Source organism: Erinaceus europaeus, chromosome 20 (genome assembly GCF_950295315.1).
Source record: "Erinaceus europaeus chromosome 20, mEriEur2.1, whole genome shotgun sequence".
NCBI classification, from domain to species: domain Eukaryota; kingdom Metazoa; phylum Chordata; class Mammalia; order Eulipotyphla; family Erinaceidae; genus Erinaceus; species Erinaceus europaeus.
Genome location: NC_080181.1, coordinates 57,340,613 through 57,367,240, shown reverse-complemented (window position 1 = coordinate 57,367,240; position 26,628 = coordinate 57,340,613). Strand labels below are relative to the sequence as shown.

Genomic DNA, 26,628 nt, shown 5'->3' with positions numbered 1-26,628 from the left:
CACCTCTGGGGCTCCGTGCCATGACTGTAAACCCACTCCCAGCAGCCATTTTCCTCTCCCGCCTCAATGTCTTTTACTAGATAGGACAGAGAAAAATTGAGAGAGCAGAGGGAGATACAGAGAAGGAGAGAAAGCTAGACACCTGCAGACCTGCTTCACCACTCCTGAAGCAGACCCCCTGCAGGTGGGGAGCCGGGGCTTGAACCCAGCTCCTTATTACACTTGGGGATATATGTGCTTAACCTGGTGCGTCACTGCCCGGCCCCCTCTATGCATCTGTTTCTGTGTTGCCTCGAGACATATTTCGCATCTCTCGAGGTGTATCTTGCAAGGTAAGGGACAGTACTCGAGTCTCCTGTTCGAAGCTGTGCACTACCAATGTCTGGAGTGGGCCCGGCTCTCCGCAGACGATGTAGCCCTGTGTGAGGTCCTGTGTGCCCTCTCTCTGGGGGCGTTGCCACACCCTCAGGAACAGGCTCTGCGCCCCACCTCTCACCCCTGGGTGGGCCTTTGTGAGCCAGGGCACCATGGGGTGCTGTGCTGTGGACCTGCCCGGCTGGGTCACAAAGGAGCCAGAGACTCCCGCTGGCCTGGTGAGGCCTCGGAGCTATCCCTGACCTGCTGGGGGAGCACAGCACTCATGGACAGGCTCCTGTGGAGAGACACCAAGGTGCTGGGCCCCCAGCTCCGACTGAGCCCCCTGTCCCCAGCCAGCACCCACCCCCCAGCCACGTGAGTGAGCCTCCTTGCTCTTGAGTCCTTGGCCCTCGTAAAGCCGCCTAGAGCACCTTGAGCCTGTCCAGAATTGGGGTTGCCTGTGTTCTGCCAGGACTTCAGTGGGGTGCTATTCCTGCATGACTCACTGCTGCCAGTGGACTATGTTTTTTTCTGTTTACTATAAAGACAGAGAGACCAAGAGAAGAGAGACACCACAGCCCTGCTCCACCACTGGTGAAGCTTCTGCTTTGCAAGGTGCTCTCGTGTGGCTTGGGCTCAAGCCTGTGTCTGTGCACACGGCAGTGTGAGCTCCAGCAGCTGAGCCAGCTTCTACCCTCTTCTTAGGCTGTTAATTTTTCTCTTACTAGCAGGGAATAACCTTTTACTTATGTCCCCGTGAGATCTCAGCCCACACTTCTTTACTCCTCTTAGTGGATCTTGATTTAAAATACAGCCAATTTTAGGTCATGGATTATAATGCACCTGAAAAGAGTTCCCAGGGCCTGGGAGATAGCTCAGCACACAGAGCGCACCACCATGTGGCAGCCCCTGGGTAGGCACCACATGGAAGCATCACTGTTAGGGGGGAAGATCCATGAATGATGAGGCAGTGCTGTTCTTCCCCCCCACCCCCCGCCCTCAATAAGGAATGAGAAAGTTGTTGGCTCAGGGATCACTGTGTTTTAAAAAAGAAAAAACCCCATGACTTTATGCTGACACTCAAAAGCAGACAGAAAAGAGGAAGAAGGAAAAGAAGAAAGGAAAGGAAGCTTCTTCTCCCAGGCAGTCAGCTGTTAGACACCGGTGGTGCTGCGACTAGAGACCATCCATCTGCAGTCCCTTCAGGGCGATGACTGAGGCAGCTTTCAGAGTCATTGCTCTAAAATCACTAAGTGGAAGGTCTTGGCAGGAACCGAGAGGTGAGAGAGACAGGCCCAGAGATAGCCCCATATTACCTGTTGCTTAGGTAGGTGCCCACACCCCTTCAGTGGAGAGGCCTGGCAGGCACAGCTGTCGCCAGCGCTGATGCTCAGCATCTAGCAGTGGGGCCTTCGTGCCTTCTGGGTGACCTAGTGGGATGTCTCCCCTCACTGCAAAGGAGCCTTATGCTTTTCTGAACATCACAAACAGTTCCTTTTTTTTTTTTTTTTAATGAGCACCAAGAAATTAACTCAAGAGGGAGTCGGACAGTAGTGCAGCAGGTTAAGTGCCCGTGGCGCAAAGCGCAAGGACGGGCGTAAGGATCCCGGTTCGAGCCCCACCTACAGGGGAGTCACTTCACAGTGACCTCTGGTGAAGCAGGTCTGCAGGTGTCTGTCTTTCTCTCCCCCTCTCTGTCTTCCCCTCCTCTCTCCATTTCTCTCTGTCCTATCCAACAACGATGACATCAATAACAACAACAATAATAACTACAGCAACAATAAAAAACAACAACAAAGGCAACAAAAGGGAAAATAAATACCAAAAAAAGAAATTAACTCAGGAACCCATGAATGTGTGATACTGTTCTTCACCTTCCCCATTTTATTTTATTTTTTTCTTTTACCAGAGCACCGCTCAGCTCTGCTTTATGGTGGTGCCAGGGATTAAACCTGGGATCTGAGAGCCTTAGGCATGAAAGTTGTTTGTGGGGCCGAGTGGTGGCACACCTGGGTGAGCATACATGTTACAGTGCTCAAGAACCTGGGTTCGAGTCCCCGGTCCACACCTGCAAGGGGAAAGCTTTGCGAGTGGTGAAGCAGGGCTGCAGGTGTCTCTCTCTGTCTCTCTCCCTTCCTATCCCCCCTTCCCTCTCAATTTCTGGCTGTCTCTATCCAATAAATAAATAAAAATAAAAAATTTTTAAAAAGAAAGTTGTTTGCAGGGCCTGGTGGTGACACTCCAGTCATATATATATATATATTTCATTTTTTAAATATTTGTTTTATTTATTTATTCCCTTTTGTTGCCCTTGTTGTTTTATTATTGTAGTTATTATTGTTGTTGGATAGGACAGAGAGAAATGGAGAGAGGAGGGGAAGACAGAGAGGAGGAGAGAAAGACAGACACCTGCAGACCTGCTTCACCGTCTGTGAAGCGACTCCCCTGCAGGTGGGGAGCCGGGGTTCGAACCGGGATCCTTATGCCGGTCCTTGTGCTTTGCGCCACCTGCGCTTAGCCCGCTGCGCTACCGCCCGACTCCCGACACTCCAGTCTTAACCATATGAGAGAATCTGGGTTCAAATTCCCAGTCCCCTCCTGCTCCCCTCCTGCAACTTCATGAGTTATGGAGCAGTTGTCTCTCTGCCTACGTCTTCTTTCTCCCTATTTGTCTCTTAAGAAAAAAGAAATAGGAAAAATGGCTACCAGGAGTGGTGAAATTGCTGTGCAAATAACGAACCCTAGTGATAATCCTGGTCACACACAAAAAAAGTCATCTGCATTATCATTATGCTGTCTCCTCCGTCCACTCCCAGCCTAGTTTTTAAACTCTTGAGAGAGAGAGAGATGGAGACAGACAGGGAAGGAGAAACATGACAGCACTGCTCCACCATCCTTGGAGCTCACGTGTCCATGATGTTCCCCGTGTTGTCAGGGCTGGAACCCAGGGCCTCGGGCATGGGAAAGTATGTGCAGCCCCAGGTGAGCTGAGCACACTGCACAGCAGACTTTGCAGCAAAGCCCAAGCTGGAGTCTCGCGGTGCCTCAGGAAGAAGCAGTTTGGGTAGCGTCCCCTCGACTCTTCAGACCCAGCTCAACAGTGACACGCGTGGGTCAGCGGGTCCTGGGTTTAAAATAACCCGTCTATAGGGAGACGGGTCGTGCCCTGGAGAGGACCAGGGCCCGCCCGGGCGTCCTGGGGAGTCTGGGGACACATCCTGGCGCAGGTGGGGGACGCGTCCCAGCTGTCCCCAGCGCAGCACTCAGACCCAGCCCGGGTGTCCTAGGACAGAACCAGGGCAGGCCGGTGCCGGTGGGCTCTGCAGCGCCCAGAGCCGCCCGCGAGTCCCGCCGCACCGGGGTGGCCGGGGGGCGTGGCCTAGGTTCCCACGGGCGTGGTTAGAGGCCCGGGCGGGTCTAGGGAAGCGGAGTGACACGTGAGGGGCGGGGTCTACTCGGGGAGGGTCTGGCGAGGGGCGTGGCCAGAGAGAGGGCGTGGCCTACGGGGGGCTTGACTGGCGGAGCTGGCCGGAGGAGGGGGCGTGGTCTGTATGGTGTAGCTGCGGTGGGCGTGGCCAGTGCACGCACGTGGTTTAAAAGGGTGTGGCCGCTGCCGGCGAGTGGTTGGTGCTGGGAGTGGCCGGAGCTGTGGTGTGGCCTGAGGGGCGGCATCAGGGAAGGGGCGTGGCCTGCGTGGGGCGCGGCCCGTTAGAGGGCGTGGCCAACGGGAGTTACCTGGGGGCGTGGCCGGGGCTAGTCAGCGCCAGCAAATGGTTGACGAGGGCGTGGTTGGCGTGCAGCTAGGTTGGCTCCAGGGCCCGCTGACGTAACGCGCGGGGCGGGGCGTTGGGCACCGGAAGAGGCCGCTGACCGGAAGCGGCGGCTCGGGTGTCAGGGTGTCATGGCGTCACGGCGGCGGGTGCGGCGGGGCTAGCGGGTGGTGGACGACTGGACGATGGCCTCTCCGGGGCCGAGCGAGCCGGGCGAGCCAGGCGGCGAGGCGGAGGCGGAGGCGGGCGCGGGGCCGCTGCTGCCGCTGCAGCGCGAGCCGCTGTACAACTGGCAGGCCACCAAGGCGTCGCTCAAGGAGCGCTTCGCCTTCCTCTTCAACTCGGAGCTGCTGAGCGACGTGCGCTTCGTGCTGGGCAAGGGCCGCGGGGCCGCCGCTCCCGGGGGACCCCCGCGCGTACCCGCGCACCGCTTCGTGCTGGCGGCCGGCAGCGCCGTCTTCGACGCCATGTTCAACGGCGGCATGGCCACCACGTCTGCCGAGATCGAGCTGCCCGACGTGGAGCCCGCCGCCTTCCTGGCGCTGCTGCGGTGAGCGGCGGGGCGGTCCGGCTGGGAGGACGGGGTGCGACGTGCAGGGGGGCGTCCGGCTGGGAGGACGGGGTGCGACGTGCAGGGGGGGGGTCCGGCTGGGAGGACGGGGTGCGACGTGCAGGGGGGGGTCCGGCTGGGAGGACGGGGTGCGACGTGCAGGGGGGGGTCCGGCTGCGAGGACGGGGTGCCCGACGTGCAGGGGGGTGTCCGGCTGCGAGGACGGGGTGCGACGTGCAGGGGGGGGTCCGGCTGGGAGGACGGGGTGCCCGACGTACAGGGGGGTGTCCGGCTGGGAGGACGGGGTGCGACGTGCAGGGGGGTGTCCGGCTGCGAGGACGGGGTGCCCGACGTGCAGGGGGGTGTCCGGCTGCGAGGACGGGGTGCCCGACGTGCAGGGGGGTGTCCGGCTGGGAGGACGGGGTGCGACGTGCAGGGGGGTGTCCGGCTGGGAGGACGGGGTGCGACGTGCAGGGGGGTGTCCGGCTGCGAGGACGGGGTGCCCGACGTGCAGGGGGGTGTCCGGCTGGGAGGACGGGGTGCCCGACGTGCAGGGGGGTGTCCGGCTGCGAGGACGGGGTGCCCGACGTGCAGGGGGGTGTCCGGCTGGGAGGACGGGGTGCGACGTGCAGGGGGGGGTCCGGCTGCGAGGACGGGGTGCCCGACGTGCAGGGGGGTGTCCGGCTGCGAGGACGGGGTGCGACGTGCAGGGGGGTGTCTGGCTGCGAGGACGGGGTGCGACGTGCAGGGGGGGGTCCGGCTGGGAGGACGGGGTGCCCGACGTGCAGGGGGGTGTCCGGCTGCGAGGACGGGGTGCCCGACGTGCAGGGGGGGTCCGGCTGGGAGGACGGGGTGCGATGTGCAGGGGGGGGTCCGGCTGGGAGGACGGGGTGCCCGACGTACAGGGGGGGTCCGGCTGGGAGGACGGGGTGCCCGACGTGCAGGGGGGGGTCCGGCTGGGAGGACGGGGTGCGACGTGCAGGGGGGGGTCCGGCTGGGAGGACGGGGTGCCCGACGTGCAGGGGGGTGTCCGGCTGCGAGGACGGGGTGCCCGACGTGCAGGGGGGGTCCGGCTGGGAGGACGGGGTGCGATGTGCAGGGGGGGGTCCGGCTGGGAGGACGGGGTGCCCGACGTGCAGGGGGTTGTCCGGCTGGGAGGACGGGGTGCCCGACGTGCAGGGGGGTGTCCGGCTGGGAGGACGGGGTGCCCGACGTGCAGGGGGGTGTCCGGCTGGGAGGACGGGGTGCCCGACGTGCAGGGGGGCGTCCGGCTGGGAGGACGGGGTGCCCGACGTGCAGGGGGGCGTCCGGCTGGGAGGACGGGGTGCGACGTGCAGGGGGGGGTCCGGCTGCAAGGACGGGGTGCCCGACGTGCAGGGGGGTGTCCGGCTGCGAGGACGGGGTGCGACGTGCAGGGGGGTGTCTGGCTGCGAGGATGGGGTGCGACGTGCAGGGGGGGGTCCGGCTGCGAGGACGGGGTGCGACGTGCAGGGGGGGGTCCGGCTGCGAGGACGGGGTGCGACGTGCAGGGGGGTGTCCGGCTGCGAGGACGGGGTGCGACGTGCAGGGGGGTGTCCGGCTGCGAGGACGGGGTGCCCGACGTGCAGGGGGGTGTCCGGCTGGGAGGACGGGGTGCGACGTGCAGGGGAGTGTCCGGCTGGGAGGACGGGGTGCCCGACGTGCAGGGGAGTGTCCGGCTGGGAGGACGGGGTGCGACGTACAGGGGGTGTCCGGCTGGGAGGACGGGGTGCCCGACGTGCAGGGGGGGGTCCGGCTGGGAGGACGGGGTGCCCGACGTGCAGGGGGGTGTCCGGCTGGGAGGACGGGGTGCGACGTACAGGGGGGTGTCCGGCTGCGAGGACGGGGTGCGATGTACAGGGGGGGTCCGGCTGGGAGGACGGGGTGCCCGACGTGCAGGGGGGGTCTGGCTGGGAGGACGGGGTGCGACGTGCAGGGGGGTGTCCGGCTGCGAGGACGGGGTGTCCGGCTGGGAGGACGGGCTGCGACGTGCAGGGGGGTGTCCGACTGGTAGGACGCGGTGCCCGACGTGCAGGGGACGGGACAGCCCAGTGTGGGCCGCCTGACCCCACAAGGCAACACCGGGAGCCCCCGGCAGAGGGCCCCTTGGGGTGTCTCTGGGCTGGAGGCTGGTGCACCCACGGCGGGATAGTGGGAGCCCGCACGTTGTGGTGGGAGCTGGGCCTGCGCCCGCACCCTCTAGAGCGTCTCGGCTCCCCTGTCGGCCTGCCTGTGCCCGTCCCCGCCGCCGGCCGCGTAGACTAAGTCATTTGCTTTGAGTCTGCAGGGAATGGACCGGCCTGTGACTGCTTTGGGGTCTGGAGGTGCTGCCCTGCCGCCCCGGCTTCAACGCCTCCCGGGCACCTGGGTGTGCAAGGCCGCCTGCGGGAGGACAGAGCCGCCCCGGCCGCAGGGCGGTGGGCTGGAGGACAGGGACGCACCCTAGTGGGGCCGGTGGGCGCGGTGGGCCTCTCCATGGGTACCAGGCAGCCGCATTCCGCACACTGGCCGAGCTGCAGAAGCAAGTCAGCGTGGGCATGATTTAGTGTGTCTGCGGCGACGCTCCGAGGCTGAGTTGGAAGCCCATTGGGAAGCCGCTCTGCGTGATCTGCCTGCCTCTGAGGCGTGTTTGTCCTCCTGCTAGCTGGACAAGTTGTGTGTGAACCCCTCTGACTGTCATGGGCCGGGCCTCCTGGAGCTTGTCCCCTAACGAGGGTGTCAGGGACCCAGGGGTGTTAAGGAGAAATGACCCAGCCTGGAGGGGACAGTAACATGGGATAGGTGAGGGCTGGCAGGGGGCAGGAAAGCTGGCCAGGGAGCCCGGCTGTGCTGTTCCTGACCTGAGGCCGGAGGAGAGTCAGATGCAGTTTTAAAAACTCATTCTGGGGAGTCGGGCGGTAGCGCAGTGGATTAAGCACAAGGTTAAGCACAAGGACCAGCATAAGGATCCCGGTTCGAGCCCCCAGCTCCCCACCTGCAGAGGAGTCGCTTCACAGGCGGTGAAGCAGGTCTGCAGGTGTCTGTCTTTCTCTCCCCCTCTCTGTCTTCCCCTCCTCTCTCCACTTCTCTCTGTCCTATCCAACAACGAACAACATCAACAATGGCAATAATAATAACCACAAGGAGGCTACAACAACAAGGGCAACAGAAGGGGGAAAACATGGTCTCCAGGAGCAGTGGATTCGTGGTGCAGGCACCGAGCCCCAGCAATAACCCTGGCGAGAAAAAGAAAGATTTACAAAAAAAGAAAAGAAAAAAAGACTCATTCTGGCAGTTGTTTAGAGAGTGGAGGGGCTCGGAGGTGGCAGAGAGAGCCATTGCCAGACTTGGGCGCCCCAGGCAGGCAGGAGGCAGGCTTGGTACCCCAGTAGCAGCAATGGATGCAGTGAGACCGAGAGCAGAGCCTGGGCTTAGGGAAGAAAGTGGAGTGGGCCTATTTAAGCCACGTGGGCTGCAGGGCTGGGTGTTGAGCGAGGCCCAGGAGCAGACTGGAGGAGAGCTGGGGCCACACACCCTGCTGTGAGAGCTGGGAGGCAGGTTGCGGCCAAGGGGTCACGGGGTGGGGAGAGACTGAGGCAGCTGGTCTAAACCAGCCTCTCAGAGCCCAGACTGTGAGGTGTGAACCCACACCTCCAGCCTACAGTCAACATGTACAGCCTTTCCACAATAAAAAACCAACGGTGAGTGAGAATAAACCAGTCTCTGGGGGGTTGCTCTCAGGAGGGAAAGAAACAGTGGGACCTGGGGTCCATTCCAGAACTCTCTTCCCCTAGCCTCTCCAACGCCCTGGTTCCCACTGGACAGGGACTGCAGGGCAGATGCCAGCCGCAGGTCTCTGCCATGGGAATGGCTGCTGCGTGCCGGCCACCTGCAGCTGGTAGCGTCCCCCAGCCCGGCTCAGCCGCACGCATGCTAGAAGCACCCCAGACTTGGGGACTTGAAAAGACACCCACTCCTCCCCACTCATGAGTTCTTGCCCTGGGCTGTGTTGGGGTTGATGGAAGTGCCGCTGGTTCCAGTCTGTTCCACCTGCTTTTCATCCTTTTGGGACCACTCTAGAACGTTTTTCCTCCTCTGCCTGCACTGCTTTTGCCAACCCGACTGTTGACTGGACTGTCCGCTTTTCAAGGTGTTGACAGTGGGCTTTCTGTGCAGAGAGCACCATGCGACCCCCACATCCCCACCCCGACTCCTACAGTGACTTCTCTCTGCCACCAGACCAAGGGACACAGTCTCTGTTTCTGGACCATAGCTCAGCTTGAGAGGCCCAGCTCATGATCCTTCCCTCCCCAGGCCAGGCTCTGCAGCCCCCTCGGCTATGAAAGAGAGAGAGAGAGAAACAGAGAGACAGAGACGCAGCAGGCTACTTTCGCCCTCCTCAGCAGCTGTGCTTTGCTCTCTGGCACAGGCTCCCTTGCAGTAAGCAGGTTTGTTGGTTGTTGTGTGTGTTTGTGTGTGTGCAACCCCACTGCTTCCTCTTTAAATCTCAGAAGGAGAGACAGCACAGCCCCACTTGACCCATCTGTGGCTTCACCTGGTGTAGGAAGCTTGAACCCAGGACCTTGTGCATGGCAGTGTGACTGTGAATTTCCTGACAGGGGTGAGCGGGGTCCTGTGGAGGCCAGAGGGTCTCCTGCAGTCAGTTGGCAATGGTGGGGCTGAGTTCTCTGACATTCTGGGTGGCAGCTTCCTCCCCCCGCGCCTCTCCCCAGCTGTCCCTCCAACTGCCCAGATAGTGCCTGGACAAGGTGCTGCTGGGGGCTGAGCTGTGGCCCCAGTCTGGCCTGCCCTCACCCCGTCCCACCCTCCCACGCTGTTGAAGGAAGTCAGAGCATCAGTGTGGTGCCATGAGGCCTGGCTCCTTGGGGCTGCCCCACACTGTGCTGATGGCGTTGCCTTTGTGTTGGGGGAATGAATCTCTTAATTTAAAATCAAGCTTTATTTATTATTTTTAAACCAAGTTTTAGCCTTAGCCTCCTAGACTCTTTTTTTTTTTTTTTCTTTTGCCTCCAGGGTTATGGCCAGGGCTCTGTTCCTGCACTACGAATCCACTGCTCCTGGAGGCCAGCTTCTTCCTCTTTTGTTGCCCTTGTTGTTGTTGTTATTGTTTTTATTGCTTTTGTTGTTGGATAGGACAGAGAGAAATTGAGAGAGATGGGGAAGACAGAAGGGGAGAGAAAGATAGATGCCTGCAGGAGTTGGGCAGTCACGCAGTGGGTTGAGTGTACGTGGCGCAAAGCACAAGAAGCAGTGTAAGGATCCCGGTTCAAGCCCCCGGCTCCCCACCTGCAGGGGAGTCGCTTCACAGGCGGTGAAGCAGGTCTGCAGGTGTCTGTCTTTCTCTCCCCTCTCTGTCTTCCCCTCCTCTCTCCATTTCTGTCTGTCCTATCCAACAACGACAACATCAATAACAACAACAACAATAAAAAACAAGGGCAACAAAAGGGAAAAAGACAAGAAAAAAGAGAGATGCCTGCAGACCTGCTTTGCCGCTTGTGAAGCAACCCTCCTGCAGGTGGGAGACGGGCTCGAACCGGGATCCTAGACTTTTAATTTAGATTAAATAAAATATACTTCACTCTTTTAAAATTTTTAGTTACTTATTAGATAGAGACAAATTAAGGGAGGGGGAGATAGAGAGGGAAGGAGACAAAGAGACGCCTGCAGCCCTGCTTCACCACTCGTGAAGCTCCCCCCTGCAGGTGGGGACCAGGGGCTTGAACCCAGGTCCTTGTGCACTGTAGTGTGAGTGCTCAACTGGGTGCACCACCACCTGACCACCTGGTCCATTTTTCTTGGAACACCCTTAGCATTTGAGGTGGGAAAAAGAATGACTTTATGGCATGGAATGATGTATTTGTGCTCTTGTTTTTCGTAGTATGAGAGCTGAAGTTACAAAGATAAGATAGTGCCATATTTAATTTCTAATTACATTTTGTAAACTTCGACTTATTGTTTTATTAAGAGAAACTTAATCATTAAAGTATAGAGAGAGCATATAAGCAAATATGAATCAGAATGATTTGGGAGTTTGTTTTGGGCTTTGTCGATTAGAAACAAAAGTGGTATCCTACTCAGTGCTGCACTGAGCCCTGAATGGTCTCAGGTTGACGTGTGTCTCCAAAGCATCACCACGTGCCTTGCCGAGCTGTAGGAGACACAGGAGAAGCACAGACCCACTACTGTTGTCATTGTCACCCCAGTTTATGTTACAGCTTATATTGCTCCACAGAGAATTCACTTTGCAGCTGTGTGAGGAGCACAAGGGTGAGGCTGGTGGGAAATGCACACTGTAGGCAAGCCACAACTGCACTGTGATTCTCGCAGCCCATACAGAACGACAAAGCTGGCAAGCCTGTTACAACCTAGTGTTTGTCAGATTGGAGACAAGCCAACTGAGTAGGGACAGACAGCCTTCTCTGATCATAAGACCGGTGGACGCTTCCTGGTGAGGACCCCTCGTGAGAAGACATTCCTGGGATGACCAGTACCTGGTCTGTGTCTTCAGTTGTAGAGATCTCTGTAAACTGCTCCTTACGAGCCAGGGAGTAGCTCACGGTAGATCACACGCTTTGCTGGCTGCAAGGCCTGTTTACGTACCACGTACCACGCACCACGCAGTGCCAGGGAGGCTTTGTGCACAGTGAGGCAGTCTGTAGTGTCTCTCCCTTCCCATCCCTCTCTGCTTAGCTCAAATTTAAAGGAGGAGAAATACTGGGAGCTGTGTAACTGCTCAGCTACAAGGCCTTAGCAGGCCAAATCCCAAAGACAGGTCTTCCTTGGTGGAGGTGACCTCTAGAATGTAGCCGGATTCTCATGCAGAGTAGTCCGTGTTCTGTAGATGGAGTGGGGTTCAGATGAGGCAGCTGTACAGTGTCCTGTGGCCCTGGCAAGTCTGCTGACTTTCAACTTGATCCTATCTTTTTTTTAAAATTTATTTATTTTCCCTTTTTGTTTCCCTTGTTGTTTTTCATTGTTGTAGTTATTGTTGTTGGATAGGACAGAGAGAAATGGAGAGAGGAGGGGAAGACAGAAAGGGAGAGAGAAAGACAGACACCTGCAGACCTGCTTCACTACCTGTGAAGCGACTCCCCTGCAGGTGGGGGGCCGGGGGCTCGAACCGGGATCCTTACATCGGTCTTTGTGCGCCACGTGCGCTTAACCCGCTGTGCTACCGCCCTTCTGATCCTGTCTTTTAAAAGATTCCTGATAGATGCCCTCCGGCACTGGAGGGTGAGGCGTAGTGGCCAGCATAATGCTATGCAAACAGACTGTCACGCCTGAGGCCCCAGGTCCCATAAGCCAGAGCCGAGCATTGCTCTGGTAAAAAGGAAACATTGTTATGTTGAGGAGAGAGAGAAACGGGCAGCCACATGTGGTCCGTCAAAAAGGCAGTAGCTTTGTGCAGTGTGGTGTGGCGACGCTCACTCGACCTACTCAGACCCACTAGGGCCGGCAGTTTGCTTCAGGTGTGTATTCCAGAAGTAGAGCAGTACAGGAAGAAGTAGCAAAGCTTCCTCGGGTTGGCTGGTGGATCGCTCATCTAAAGCATCACTGACCTCTGCTCTCCAGGTTTCTGTATTCAGATGAAGTCCAGATCGGCCCGGAGACGGTGATGACCACTCTCTATACTGCCAAGAAGTACGCAGTTCCCGCCCTGGAGGCGCACTGCGTGGAGTTTCTCACCAAACACCTCAGGGCGGATAACGCCTTCATGCTACTGACTCAGGTAAGGGGTGTGGCTGAGCCGAGGTGCCTTAAGGGAGGAGGCGTCCCGCCCGGTCTCCCAGCTGTCTGCTTTAAGGCAAGGTCTATTCTGTGTCCCTGGAACAGCAAGGGCGTGGAGCGGGGCCTCCGCCACCTCCCCATTGACAAGTGAGAGATTCCATGGGCCCCGCTCAGCTGACAGCAGCAGTTGGTTGAGGACCAGCAAGCTGGCTCACCTGGGACGGGGCCTGCTTCATCTTGCACACCGCCTCCACCAGACTGGGGGCAAGCGTCAGGGTTGTGATGCCTTTTCGGCTCTGGCTCTAACTCTGGCCCAGTAATAGCAGCAACAAAAAGTCAGTCGGTTGGATCTGTGAAGTGTAACCGGTGGGTAGAAGAACGTCCTCATAGAAGTGGACCCTCACAATTCAAACTCCTGTCACACAAGGGATAGTGGTTTATGTGTTTATTTTTGCCACCAGGGTTATCATTTGGGCTCTGTGGATGGTTTTTTGTCTGTCTGTCTGGTTGTTTTTGTTTTGTTTTTCTTAACTAGGTCGAGGGTGAGAGACAGGGAGAGGGCGGGAAAGGAGAGGCAGCTAACTCAGCACTGCCCCTCCACTCAGGAAGCTCTCCCCATGCAGAAGTTCCCATGTGGTGGCCGGGGGTTCACACCCAAGTCCTTTTTCAGACAAAGTGTGCACTTTGCCAGGTGGGTTACCTCCCAGGCCCTGTGTGACTCTTTAGTACCATTCAAGGAGCTATGTCAAGCTCGTGGGACTTAGAATAGAAGCGTACATCAGAGTCAGCGCGGCAGAAGCCGGAGCAGGTAAGCAGGCCGCTGGCCTGAGACTGTGTTGCGTTGCACTCAGGATTGGGGCCAGGTTAGTTAGTGTCCCCCTGTGCTGGGGGTGATAGCACAGGCTCTGCTTGGCTTCTGTTCTCTGCTTTTGTTGAATCTGAATCTGGTATGAAGTATGAGTACCTGAGCTCCAGGAAAAAAATGAACAGAAACCTAAAAGGTCTGCCGCTGCCTTTGGTCTTGTCCGTATAGACTCAGTGACCCTAAAAGGTCTGCCGCTGCCTTTGGTCTTGTCCGTATAGACTCAGTGACCCTAAAAGGTCTGCCGCTGCCTTTGGTCTTGTCCGTATAGACTCAGTGGCCCTAAAAGGTCTGCCGCTGCCTTTGGTCTTGTCCGTATAGACTCAGTGGCCCTAAAAGGTCTGCCACTGCCTTTGGTCTTGTCCGTATAGACTCAGTGACCCTGGAGACCAGGCCCGGAGCTGGCTCACCTGGGAGCGCTCAGTTGGCCATGTGAGGGTTTCAGCCCCTGGCTTCACATGGGAGTATCTGCAGGGGGAAGCCTCACAAGTGGTGCTGTGGTGTCTCCTCCTCTTTCTGTCTCTCCCACTCTCTAGCTTTCACGCTGTAAGGAACAGAGGAATCTGCTGGGGGTGGGGGAGCCATGCAGTCTCAGTGATCAATCTCAGGGGGAAAAATTGTGAAATAGTCTTTCTCTGATATTTAAACTTTTCCCCACTGAGAGCAGCATTTGCACAGGAAAGGCCAGGTTTGGTAAGTGCAGCCCGAGGAGCTTACAGCCCGGTGGCACCGTTGGTCCTTACTGAAGCTGATGAGCGTCTGTGCACTGTCTGAGCTGAGCTTCCTACTTGAGCTGTAAGCAGACAGGATTGTAAACAGTGCTACAATATCCTTTCTACAAATTCTAAGCTGATAGCAGTACACAATCCTATTGAACGCTGGTTCTGGAAGTAGTCACAAATATCCTCTGCTTCAAGCTTTTCATTTTCCAGATGCGAACCTGAACCCGCCTGAAGTCTCTCACCAGTCTGAGAGGCCCAAAGCCAGAGCTCCTGTTTCCCAGCTCAGTGTCCCTGCTGACCTGCAGTGTGTGACAAAGCTGAGGCCAAGACGTGAGATGCTGTCTCATGCCCCATCAGACACAAGGTGGCCACTAGGTTTAGGGATGCTTGTTGCTTGTTCAGTAACTCTGCAGCGGCAAAGGATCTGAAAGTGGATCTTATACTGAAAGTCATAGGGCTGACTGGTCATCAGTCTCCCTCCCTCCCTCTCTCTCTGACATAAATAGAATGAAGAAACCATGCCCTGGCACCACCATCACCCCACCCTCCCCCAAGGGAAAGAAAGAAAAGAAACAGGCAGTGGATGAGCATGTGATAATAAAGAGACATGGCTGAGGCAATATCAGTAATATTTTAGCAGGCCGTGTGGGCTTCAGCTTTTTTATTTCTGACTGAAGGAAACAGTGTTAAGAAAATACAGATGGGAGTCGGGCGGTGGCACAGCGGGTTAAGCACAAGTGGCGCAAAGCTCAAGGACCAGCGGAAGAATCCCGGTTCCAGCCCCCGGCTCCCCACCTGCAGGGGAGTCGCTTCACAGGCGGTGAAGCAGGTCTGCAGGTGTCTGTCTTTCTCTCCCCCTCTGTCTTCCCCTCCTCTGTCCATTTCTCTCTGTCCTATCCAACAACGACAACATCAATAACCACAATGGTGTTAAACAATAAGGACAACAAAAGGGAAAATAAATACGTAAATAAAAATTTGTAAAAAGTCTTAAAAAAGAAAATACATCTAGGAGACGGGCCGGGAAGTGATGCACCTGGTTGAACACACACATGTTACAGTGCTCAAGGACTCGGGTTCAAGCTCCCCAGTTCCCACCTGCAGAGGGGAAGCTTCATGGTGGTGAAGCAGGGCTGCAGGTGTCTCTATCTCCCCTACCCTCTCAATTTCTCTCTCTATCCACTAAGCTATAAATATGTTTTTTTTAAAGATTTACCAAAAACACACAAGGAAATGCAGGCGTTGTAATTGTTTTAGATGCAGCCATCCACATGTGGTAAGTAGTGGTAACTGTTCACGGTGCCTCGCTTCGGGCAAGTGCAGGCTCGGAGTGAAGCCCTGTGCCCTCTGTCAGGCGCGGCTGTTTGACGAGCCTCAGCTGGCCAGTCTCTGTCTGGACACCATCGACAAGAGCACGATGGACGCCATCAGCGCGGAAGGCTTCACTGACATCGACATTGGTGAGCACCGGGCCTCCCGGGTGGGCTCCGTCTGCCTCCTTTGTGTTCCTGCAGTGTCCTGAGGTCTTAGAAGTCAGCTGCTGACACACATCATGCGCCTGTTGGCACGCTAGGGCTCTGTAGAAACTGACCAAGATGTGCTTTCTCTCTCACACTGCTACCTGATTGGGGACAAGTGAGTGGGAGGGCGTTAAGATCAAGACCGGAGGCCAGTGAAAGCCCTCACTTGTCTGCTGTGCTGTCTGAGCACATGCGCAGCCCAGGTCTGATGGCTGGCCCTGTCCGCCCTCCCTGTAATACTCGCATGTCTTCAGTGACTGCCTATAGCTTTAAATGTCCCATCATTTGAGTTTTGAAAGCTTAGAGTGGGCATGCTTGTCAGTATCGTCCTGCTAAAGAGTGAAATGTCCCTGTCTTCTCTTTGTGTTTTATCCATAGACACACTCTGTGCGGTTCTAGAGAGAGATACACTGAGCATCCGAGAGAGCCGCCTCTTTGGAGCCGTGGTCCGATGGGCAGAGGCCGAGTGTCAGAGGCAGCAGTTGCCTGTGACGTTTGCAAACAAGCAGCAGGTTCTCGGGAAAGCGCTGTCCCTGATCCGCTTCCCGCTGATGACCATCGAGGAGTTTGCTGCAGGTGAGGCCCGACGGGCCGGCTCTGTATCTCTCCCGGCTCTCGGGTTGTTTCTGGCTCTGTGGTTGGAGTCTTCTGTTTTTTTGTAAACCTTTATTTTAGGATCGAAGTGTCACATCCCTAGAGGACAGTGACCATTGCTGGGTAGCCATACCGTAGCAGTCTGCAGACGCTGCCAGCCCCACGGTGGCTGCCTCTGACCTTAGGGGAGGAGTGAGGATGTCCTGCGTGGGGGTGGCACTGCTGGCGGTAGCACCCCCACCCCCACCCCTGCTCATCTCACACACCAGAGTGAAGTCATTGTCTCTCCTGTTTCCACTCCAAGGAGACCCCCTCCCCCTAGAGTCTCAGACAGCTTTTGGGTGGGGGCTTGGTGGAGAGGCCAGGAGCTGTGACTGGAGGGGAGCTGCCCCCTTTCTGTGCACTCAGCCTGGTGAGAGTGTGGGAAAGTCTAGGCATCTTTCTGTGACCTCAGGGTTTCGTCTCAGCATTGACTCACTAGCTTGCTCAGTCAGATATGCTGTGGGTCTCTCCTACTTCATTGATGCTTCTCTGGATTTGGATTTCTATGACCATGTGAGTGTAGCAGAGTTAGGAATGAAGTCAGGCTTCAGCTACTGAAGTGCCCATTTTCCTCCATGTAGGTCCTGCTCAGTCCGGGATCTTGTCAGACCGGGAGGTGGTAAACCTATTCCTTCACTTCACCGTCAACCCCAAGCCCCGGGTTGACTACATCGACCGGCCGCGCTGCTGCCTGCGTGGCAAGGAGTGCTGCGTCAACCGCTTCCAGCAGGTAGAGAGCCGCTGGGGCTACAGCGGGACCAGCGACCGCATCAGGTGGGCCGCGCACAGGGCTCAGGGAGGTGGGTTCCGCTGGGTCGGCAGTGAGGGCCCTCAGGACCATGCGTAAGGGTGAGCTGAACCTCTACACCGCTAAGCCTGTCCTGTCACTCCCGTGGTGGGCTCAGGCCTGGACCATCGAGCCTGCCATTCCAGCCCGCCGGCTACCGCCTCGTCTCCTCTGCAGAGACACAGCACAGACAGCAGCTCAGGGTGAATGATAAGACCTTGGCTTGAGCAGGGGAATGGCAACAGTCTTTCCTGCTATTTTGTTTGCTTTTATTTTAATGAGAGGGAGAGGGAGAGGGAGAGGGAGAGAATGAACGCCCGACCAGAGCACTGCCCAGCTCCATCCAGCTCTGGTGTAGGGATTGGACCTGGAACCATGGAGCCTTAGGCATTGTTGTGAAAGTTTGGGGGCTCCAGCAGGCCAGGCTAGCGTTGCAATGGTAGAGAGAGACTAGAAGACACACGGCTGGGCAGGGAAGCTGTATTTTTTTATTCAGGAACAACGATTCATAAACTAATCCAAACTAATCACCAAACAGAACTCTCCTGCCCCCCCCCCCCCCCCACGGCACCCAGCACTCTTGAACTCTGTCACTCTGGAACTCTGTTCCTTCCTGGGGCGGGGACAAGCAGGCCCACCAAACTAGCAGGACTAAACCACAATCAACTGGAGATGGGGGGGAGAAGGGGACCAAACCACTATGAAGAATACCAATATGGCATGAAAGTGAAAGTCAACAATCTTGAAAGATTTTATAATCAAGTTGAAGCACTCACCTTTCAAACCACTGTGTTTCTTGAGTCACAGTGTCAAAATGTCAAAATAGAATAAGTATCAGTTTGCATAAAGCATGTCTTCCAGGCTTTCACTTCTTTTATAGCTCCTTCATATAAAGCTCGAAATTAAGTTTGTTTATTAAAAAAAGGAACTCAAAGGGGGTTGTAAATACAGCTTTCAATTGGAAATCAGCAATTCATTTTGGCCTATCGGGTAATTTTTTTAAAAGTATGTTTTCTTTTTTTAAAATGTGTTTTATTTTATTTATTGGATACAGAGAAATTGAGAGGGGAGTGGGAGGGAGAAAGAGAGACACCTGCAGACCTGATTTACTGCTTGTGAAGCTTTCCCCCCTGCAAGTAGGGACCAGGGGCTTGAACCCAGGTCCTTGTGTACTGTAATATGTGTTCTTAACCAAGTGTGCCATCACCCGGCCCCACATAATCTTTTATTTTTTAAATTTTCATTATCTTTATTAACTGTATAGGGACACCCAGAAATTGAGAGGGAAGGGGGAGATAGAGAGGGAAAGAGGCAGAGAGACACCTGCAACACTACCTCACCACTTGCAAAGCTTTCTCCCTGTAGGTGGGGACTGGGAACTCAAACCCAGGTCCTTATACATTGTAAGTGCTCAACCAGGTGTGCCACCACCTGGCCCATGTCTGGTAATCTTCCCAAGAGCATACTAGATAAGAAAGAAAGACCTGCAGAATGAGGCAAAGGGGCCCCACAGAGAAACAGTAATGATGTGCTATTTCCATTAAAGAACTGAGAGCAGAAATAAGGGATGTAAGCATTCAGCCCTCGTAGCCCTCGCACGCAGAAAACGCCTCATGAGAGAACTGCAAGAAGAAAGCAGGGAAACAGATGCGGGAATTGAGGTGTCTCAGACAAGTGGATGGAGCCGTAAGCTGGTTCCTTTCAGAGATGAATGCGGTCGAGTGCAGGCAAAGGGGCCAGCGAGTGCACTCAACATGGGAAGTGACACTGGGACAGCATCCTGTGCTGAGGCAATTGGAGATTGAGTTCTGGGCTTACTCCATGGTAGTCAATTGAACATCTTGATGGGAATGATCGTTTTATAGGCCATTATAAATTATCAGAATTGACTGAAGAAGAAATTCCCTGGCTAGAACAGTTTCCATGGAAGGAATTCAGTTATCACAGAACTGTCCCTTCACAAGGTGGTTTTCACAGGTGAGTCTGAGCAAACCTTCAAGGAACAGAACATTTCCTTGAGCACTAAAAGAAGAGAAAAGCTTCTGGGTCAGTTACTGAAGGAAGCAGAGCCCTCGTTCAGGAGTCTGAGCGATTGAGGGGGGGCCGGAGAAAGCACACAGCAGCACTTGCCTTACCTGCCCACCTGGTGGGGCTGAGGGGAGCAGGGGGAGCAGGTGGCATGTGCCTGGGGAAGGAGAAGAGGCCACTGACCACAGGAGAGAAAAGAGTAGGCAGGTGTCAGAAACAGTTGACCAGATCTCACCTCCAGACAGAGCTATGGTCAGGCCTCCGGGAATCACTCTTAGCTGGCGGACCTTGGCAGCCCAGACTCACCAGGTGCTACCATTCCTCCTTTTGCCGGGAAGTGAAATCCACAGGTGGAGTGCTTTGGACAGCTGCTTTGTTTGTTTGCTTGTTTGCCTTGTTGCCAGGGCTCTGGTAGGCGTTGTGCCTCCTCAGTTCCATCTCTCCCAACAGCCTGGCTTTTGCTTTGCTTTTGTTCTTACATAGAATGTGAATGACGGGGCCGGGTGGTGGCGTACCTGGTTGAGCGCACATGTTACAGTGCATAAGGACCCAGGTTCAAGTCCCCAGTCCCCACCTGAGAGGAAAGCTTTGCAAGTGGTAAAGCAGTGCTGCAGGTGTCTCTCTGTCTCTCTCCCTATCACCCCCTTCCCTCTCAATTTCTGGCTGTCTCTATCCGATAAATAAATAAAAAGATAATTAAAATAATAATGATAATAATAATTTTTTTTTTTAAGAATGTGAATGGCAGGGAGGGAGAGATGAGGAGTGACAGCACAGCACTGCTTCAGCACTCAGGCGGCCCATGTGTGGTGCACCCCATGTGGTGGCCAGGGCCTCACCCCAGGTCCTCACACGTGGTCAGGTGTGTGGTCTTCTGGCAGGCCGTCTCTCGGCCCGGTACACACTCACTTGGGGTCGATGGCTCAGCGGTGAAGGAGGGATAGGTGTGAGGTGAGTTGAGACCCACCTGTGGACTCTGGGCTTGGGGCTGTTGGAACCCCCTTCCTGGCTCTTAGTGGGGTGGCCTCGGGCAGTCATCTGGTGAGTTCTGAAAGAGGCTGGTGGCAAGAAAATAAAAGAAAATCTCTGCTTTTCCAAATCAGCTTTCAGTGACTTTGCCAAGTCAGTCTTCCCCCCGAAACACCTGCCTCTTAAGATTGCAGTAGCGCGCCCAGCTGCGTCAAGCTCTATGCAGGTGGCCTCTGCTGCACACTCCTGCGACTTCGGTCTCAAGACAGCTCACCTGCGGGCCACCTGCACTACTGTGCATGTTGTCCGGGATCCGGCACTGCAGGGCTTTTCCCCCTTGCTGCCTGTGGACTCACTGTTCCAGGCTGATTTTTTCAAACAGACATAGAGAGGCAGAGGGAGAGAGAGAGAGTGAAAGGGGGCCACGGCAGCGAATCTCCCCCCAGTGCAGTGAGGGCTGGACTCAAACCTGGGGAGATGGTGCTCAGCACTTGGTGTGAGGTTCAGTTCCCAGCATACCAGTAACCAGGGCTGACTGAGCAGAGCTAGCACAGGAGCAACAACAAAAGGGTCTGAGGGAAGGAAGGGCTGAGGCAGTAGGAGGAGTGACCGCCAAGCCATAAAGTCAGATCCTTACTGATCACATCATCTTTTTTTTTTTTTTTAATATTTATTTATTCCCTTTTGTTGCCCTTGTTGTACATTATTATTGTTGTTGTTATTGCTGTCGTCGTTGTTGGATAGGACAGAAAAATGGAGAGAGGGGGAGAGAAAGACAGACACCTGCAGACCTGCTTCACCACTTATGAAGCGACTCCCCTGCAGGTGGGGAGCCGGGGGCTCGAACCGGGATCCTTACGCCGGTCCTTGCGCTTTGCGCCACCTGCGCTTAACCTGCTGCGCCACCGCCCGACTCCCTTGATCTTATCTTCTGTTTGTAGAGAGACCTTGACATTGAAAAAATGAATCCAAGATGTGCTCCAGCCATTTGTTTTCTATGTAGATAGAACAGGTCTCTCTTAACTTGGCATAGATCAATAGATAGATTATAACTTGACTACAGGATTCCAACATGCTCATGTCTAAAATCAGATAAACGACCAGAGGGTTCTTGTTTGTTCTTTGCTTATGGTGGTAGTTGTTGATAAGCCCAGCTGTGTGATGTGGTCTCTGAAGCCCCCTTGCAGTCACCTCAGCAGTAGACAGCAGACACATGTGCACTGACCAGGTGGTGACTCGGCTTTTTGTCTGTTTGTTCTCCCAGGTTTACAGTTAATAGAAGAATCTCCGTGGTTGGGTTTGGCTTGTACGGGTCTATCCACGGGCCCACAGATTATCAAGTGAACATACAGGTACGTGTTCCTTCACGGTGTGTCCTCTCAAGACAGGCAGACCTGTGACTGCAGTAACACTGCTTTAGCTAATCCCAGTTGTAATGTCAGTATTCAGAGAGGCAGAAAACCTGTTTGTATTTTTGAACTCTTTGGCTTATTTTAATGAAAGAGACACAGAGAAGGTGTAGGGACCCTGGAGCCTCAGGCAGGACAGTCTCTCCTCACGACTGTACTGTCTTTCCAGCCCCACCTGTTTGTACTCTAAGCCTAGGAAGCTGTGCTTTTTACATCTGATCTGGAAAAATCTAGTTTCAGAATACTGGTGACTGGGACTCCTTCACAGAAACATTCGGCACCTGGCTGTCCACACACCTGAAGGCCTGGTCCAATCTGCCTCATTGTTGAGGTCCACCTTGCTTGAACTTACTTACTGTAAAGTATATGCTCTACCGGGTATGCCTCCACCTGGCCCCTATTTCATTCTCTCTCTCACTGCCTCTCTGTCTTTATCTGAAAATAAGTGAATAATGTAAACCAGCGAGAGAGCAAGGCAGACGGAAACAGGAAGGCAGAGAGCGTCTTCAAAGCACTGTTCCACCACCCGTGGAATCTGATACACTTGGTTGTCCCATGTGGTGCCGGGGACCAAGCCTCGCAGCTGGTGCATGTAAGGCAGATACGCCCACTGAGCCAGTTTTCCTGCCCCTGAAGGGTGAATGTTTCAGTAGTCCAAGCCTTGGGGAGGCTGAGGAAATAGCTCTACTAGGGCTGCTGCCTGAGGCTCCCGGCCATTCCACTTGCTGCACACGCTGCAGTGGTGGCTGGCTTCCCTCCCTCTTGAGATTTTTTTTCCCTCATCACACACGAGCAAGAGAACTTTTCAGGGTACAGAGACAAGCAACTTGGGTGCATGTGGCACTGGGATCGGACTGGGAACTGGAGACACGCACGTCCCATGCGATGCCCTCCCAGTTGTGCCGTCTTCCCAGCCCCTGTGCTCTGCTCTGAGCGATGGCATGAAACACAGCACAGCACTGTGTCCGCCTTACAGTGGAGCCGTGCTCCACCTGCTGAGCCACTTGGCGTGTGAGCAGCATCCTGAGGGGAAGGGGACCTCCCAGTCACTGTCCCCACATAGGTGCCCACTGTGCCGAGCACTCCACCTGGGTTGCACTGACACTGTTCTCATCTCATCTCACCTTTGCAAAGGGCGGGTACGAGCCTTGCTGCAGGACCTCCTCCCGCTGGCGCCCCTCTGTCCCTCCAGCCCCTCTCCGGCCTGGCTCCCTGCTGCGAGCACTGGACTGTGTCTTCCACATCTTCCCTCTGACTGCAAGCCGCCCGGGGCCTTCATTCCCGGCACAGGTTCTGGAGCCACTTGGCCATGAGTGATGTGCCAACATGGGCGCTGCTCAGGGATTTCCCACATGGGGCCAGAGGAGGCTAGGAGGAAGGCTGACCTCCCTCAGGCATGTAACCTCCACACCGCCGGAAGTCCTGCTGCTGGGTGTTTCTGCTGGGTGCGCTCCCGCAGGGCAGTGTCTGCCACCAGTACTGCCTGGAGACTGGTCTGTCAGCACAGGTGGGACCAGCCCCTGCCGTCCTAAGGGCTGCAGGGTTCTTCCTATGCAGAGGTTTTTCCGCTGGTCTCATGTTGACATCGTTTCTTTTTGTTAATTACAGATCATTGAATATGAAAAGAAGCAAACCCTGGGACAGAACGATACTGGCTTTAGTTGCGATGGGACTGCTAACACGTTCAGGGTCATGTTCAAAGAACCTATAGAGATCCTGCCCAATGTGTGCTACACAGCGTGTGCGACCCTCAAGGTAAGAGCTCCTCTGTTCCAGAGCATTGCAAGTGCCGGTGCACCGGGGACGTGGCTTCCTCATGCCTCTTCCACAGAGCGCGCTTTCCACTGAAGCTGAGTCACTGTGGGTTCATTCTTTTAGGGACGCGAAAGGAGGACGGTCCTTGCCAGAATATTCTAGGGGCCGGGCAGTGGCGCATCCAGGAAAGTGCACATGGAACAGTGCACAAAGACCCCAGTTCAAGCTCCCAGTCCCCACTTGCAGGCGGGGAGTTTCACAGTGAAGCAGCGCTACAGATATCTGTCTCCCTCCTTTCAATTTCTCTAGCTCTAAAATAAGTAGAATGAAATAGAATATTCAACCACCTTGAGAAAGGAAGTGCCTCTTAGCATAGCTCTACAATGAGAGTTTTCTTCACAAGAAGTAGGCCTTTCAGTGAGTAGGAGACAAATGTTTCGCAGAAGAAAGCTATTTTCTTAAAACTATTTCAGTCTGGGCTGGGGGGAGAGAGTATAATGGCTATGCAAAGGACTCATGCCTGAGGCTCTGAGCTGAGCAAGGGTCTGGTTTATTTCACTATCTCTTTCATTAAAAAAAAAAAATATATATATATATATATATATATATATATATATGATGCATTCCACATTTACTATTTTTAATTATTAGCTTTGTAGTAAGCATTTAATTTTTCTACTAAGTGACTTAGCATGTAAGTGTCTAGTGAGATCATTCATTTAAATATGTAGCATAAGAAGGGGAGCTGTTGTGGGGGGCGGTAGTGCAGCGAATTAAAGGCTTCCCGGTTCCAGCCCCCGGCTCCCCACCTGCAGGGGAGTCGCTTCACAGGCGGTGAAGCAGGTCTGCAGGTGTCTGTCTTTCTCTCCCCTTCTGTGTCTTCCTTCCTCTGTCCATTTCTCTCTGCCCTATCCAACAACAACATCAATGGCAACAATAACAGTAACAATAAGAACAACAAAATGGGAAAGATGGCCTTCAGGAACAGTGGATTTGAATGCGGGCACCGAGCCCCAGCAATAACCCTGGAGGCAATGGGGAGCCGGGCAGTAGCGCAGCGAGTTAAGCACAGGTGGCGCAAAGCACAAGGACCGGCAGAAGGATCCCGGTTCGAGCCCCCAGCTCCCCACCTGCAGGGGAGTCGCTTCACAGGCGGTGAAGCAGGTCTGCAGGTGTCTGTCTTTCTCTCCCCCTCTCTGTCTCCCCCTCCTCTCGCCATTTCTCTCTGTCCTATCCAATAACGACAACATTAGTAACGACAATAATAATAACTACAACAATAAAAAAACAAGGGAAACAAAAAGGGAGTAAATAAATAAAATATTTTTTTTTAAAAAAAACCCTGGAGGCAAAAAAAAAGGAAGGGGATGGATGCAAGATGGTTCCCAGGGAGCCCCTTTACCGTGCGCGTGACGCAGGTCGAGGCCGCTGGTTGAGGAGCCTAGCACTGGAGAGAGCTTTGTGCGGTGGCGTCTCCATCTCACTTCCACCCCCCACCCCCCCCACACACACACACATGGATCTCTGAAAAAGCTGTCCAGAGCAGTGAAACCACAATGGCAACTAAAACATAAATGTCTTAGTAAATTGAGTGGTTATTACATGAAGTGTTAATGAACTCTGTGTTCTCATTTAGGGTCCAGACTCTCATTATGGCACAAAAGGATTGAAGAAGGTAGTACATGAAACAACAGCTCCTACAAAGACCGTCTTTTACTTCCTTAGTTCCCCTGGCAACAATAATGGCACTTCAATAGAAGATGGACAGATACCGGAAATAATATTTTATACCTAACTTAGTAGAGGGCAGTGCTAAGTTGGCTCAACAATACTGGATCACCCAGCTCGAAGGCATAAAAAACTGGCCATAAAAATAGTTTGAGTGTTGTATTTATAATTGTAAGAAGGAAACATTTTAGTTTCTTAGAGGAGATAGAAAATGTCAATTTAAAGCTCTACATGATTTCAAGGCAGATTTTTCCATTTCCTTATGACTTTAGGGGAAAACTTGGTTAAAATTTTTAATGCAGCTAGTTCAGCTTTATCTTGTATAATTTCATAGATCACTGACTCATGATCTTTCAACAGTTTTACAGTTGAAAGATACTTGTCATGTATAGTTGTGTGCCTGTGTGTGTGTTTGTTTGTTTGTTTGTTTTTTAACTATTTTGAGGTTGATTGTGGTGTGCGTTTTAGGCTTGAAAGCTACATGAAATCAGGTGGGTCATATTCCTGCAGAATTCCCATGAATTCAAATAATTTCAGAAAATTAAGGAAAAAAACTTTGTAAAACTTAGACTTTTTAAATTATCTGATTGTTAACATTTGTATTGTTGCTAGAAATAGGCCTTGCAATGCCCACAAGAACTCCAGAACAGGTTATTTCATGATAGTATAAAAATGTGTTGCATACAGTTTTAAGTGATAGAGTTTGTGCAAATTGACAATAATGTGATAGAAACAGAGGATCTGAAACTGTTCGGTATCCCTGCTGTTCCCAGATCAGATAGTTAATTAGATGGTGGTAAGGGTGAATGCTTGCTCAGGGCATTGCCGTGGCAGTAATTTCACATACTAAGAAACTCACTGAGAGACAAGCATTTCTCACAAACATGTGGAGGCAGTCCTGCCACCTCCGCCAATCTGCCCAAGAAGCAGACTGCTAAGACTCCTCCACAGCTCTGGCCCTCCAGTGACATGATTTTTATAAAGCTAATTTTTACATATTTACAATTCTTCCTTGAAGTGATTACCTTATTAAACACTTAGGTGCAATTAAGTTTAAGGTATATAAAATAGTTGTGAAGATGGTTAAAAGCTACAGTTCTTTCAAGTATTTAAAAAGGTTTTTTTCCCCCTAAAGAGTAACTAGGTTATACTTTTTTTTTTCATTAACAGTAATATTTTGTATTTCCAAGAAAGTAGTTGAGAGTGTTGGTGGCTGAGGTCGATTGAAAGTGCTCAGGAAAGGGGGGACCCTGCTGTCTGGGCCATGACCTCACAGATCAAATCTTAGCGAGCTGGTTCTGGCCAGCTTGGAGACCAACAAGCCTCCCCACACAGTAGCCGGAATGGAAGATGTTTCTACCTTTAAAGGTATGGTATGGCAGAGAAAAGCAAATGTTTACCTGGCACCTGACACAGTGTCACAGGCTGCACTATGTGGCACTGAACCGTGGTGGTATCAGAAGGCGGTGCGAGGAACGTCCTGGAATTTAAGAAATAAATACCTACTCTCCTTGTCTGGGCCACTTGTCTTTGTCTTCTAGGAGCTGATGATCGTTTGAGGACAGGTGGTCTACTTAGCTGAGGTCTAACTTTATTTTTAGTTCATGAACACAGCAAACCCAGCACTCGCTGGAACCAGACTGAGTCAGCGCCCTACTTCTCCATCCCGGCCTTGGGCCTACGCCTTGTTTTTGCTGTCAGGGCTTCTCCGGGCCTGATGCCACGGTACCAGATTCACCCCTCCCTCTCGCCCTCCCTCCTTTTCTGAGAGCCACCACAGCCCTGCCCT

At 54.1% G+C, this 26,628-nt stretch overlaps 1 protein-coding gene across 1 annotated transcript; it reads left to right on the top strand.

The window, feature by feature from the left end:
• Positions 1 to 4,226: 4,226 nt before the first annotated feature.
• On the top strand, positions 4,227 to 26,353 carry BTBD1 (BTB domain containing 1). Its single transcript, XM_060179526.1, has 8 exons — positions 4,227 to 4,677; positions 12,268 to 12,424; positions 15,362 to 15,467; positions 15,906 to 16,103; positions 16,745 to 16,937; positions 21,212 to 21,299; positions 22,965 to 23,111; positions 24,748 to 26,353. The coding sequence occupies exons 1-8, from the start codon at positions 4,313 to 4,315 to the stop codon at positions 24,904 to 24,906; spliced, it is 1,413 nt and encodes a 470-aa protein (XP_060035509.1). The 5' UTR covers positions 4,227 to 4,312; the 3' UTR covers positions 24,907 to 26,353.
• The last annotated feature ends 275 nt before the right edge of the window (positions 26,354 to 26,628 follow it).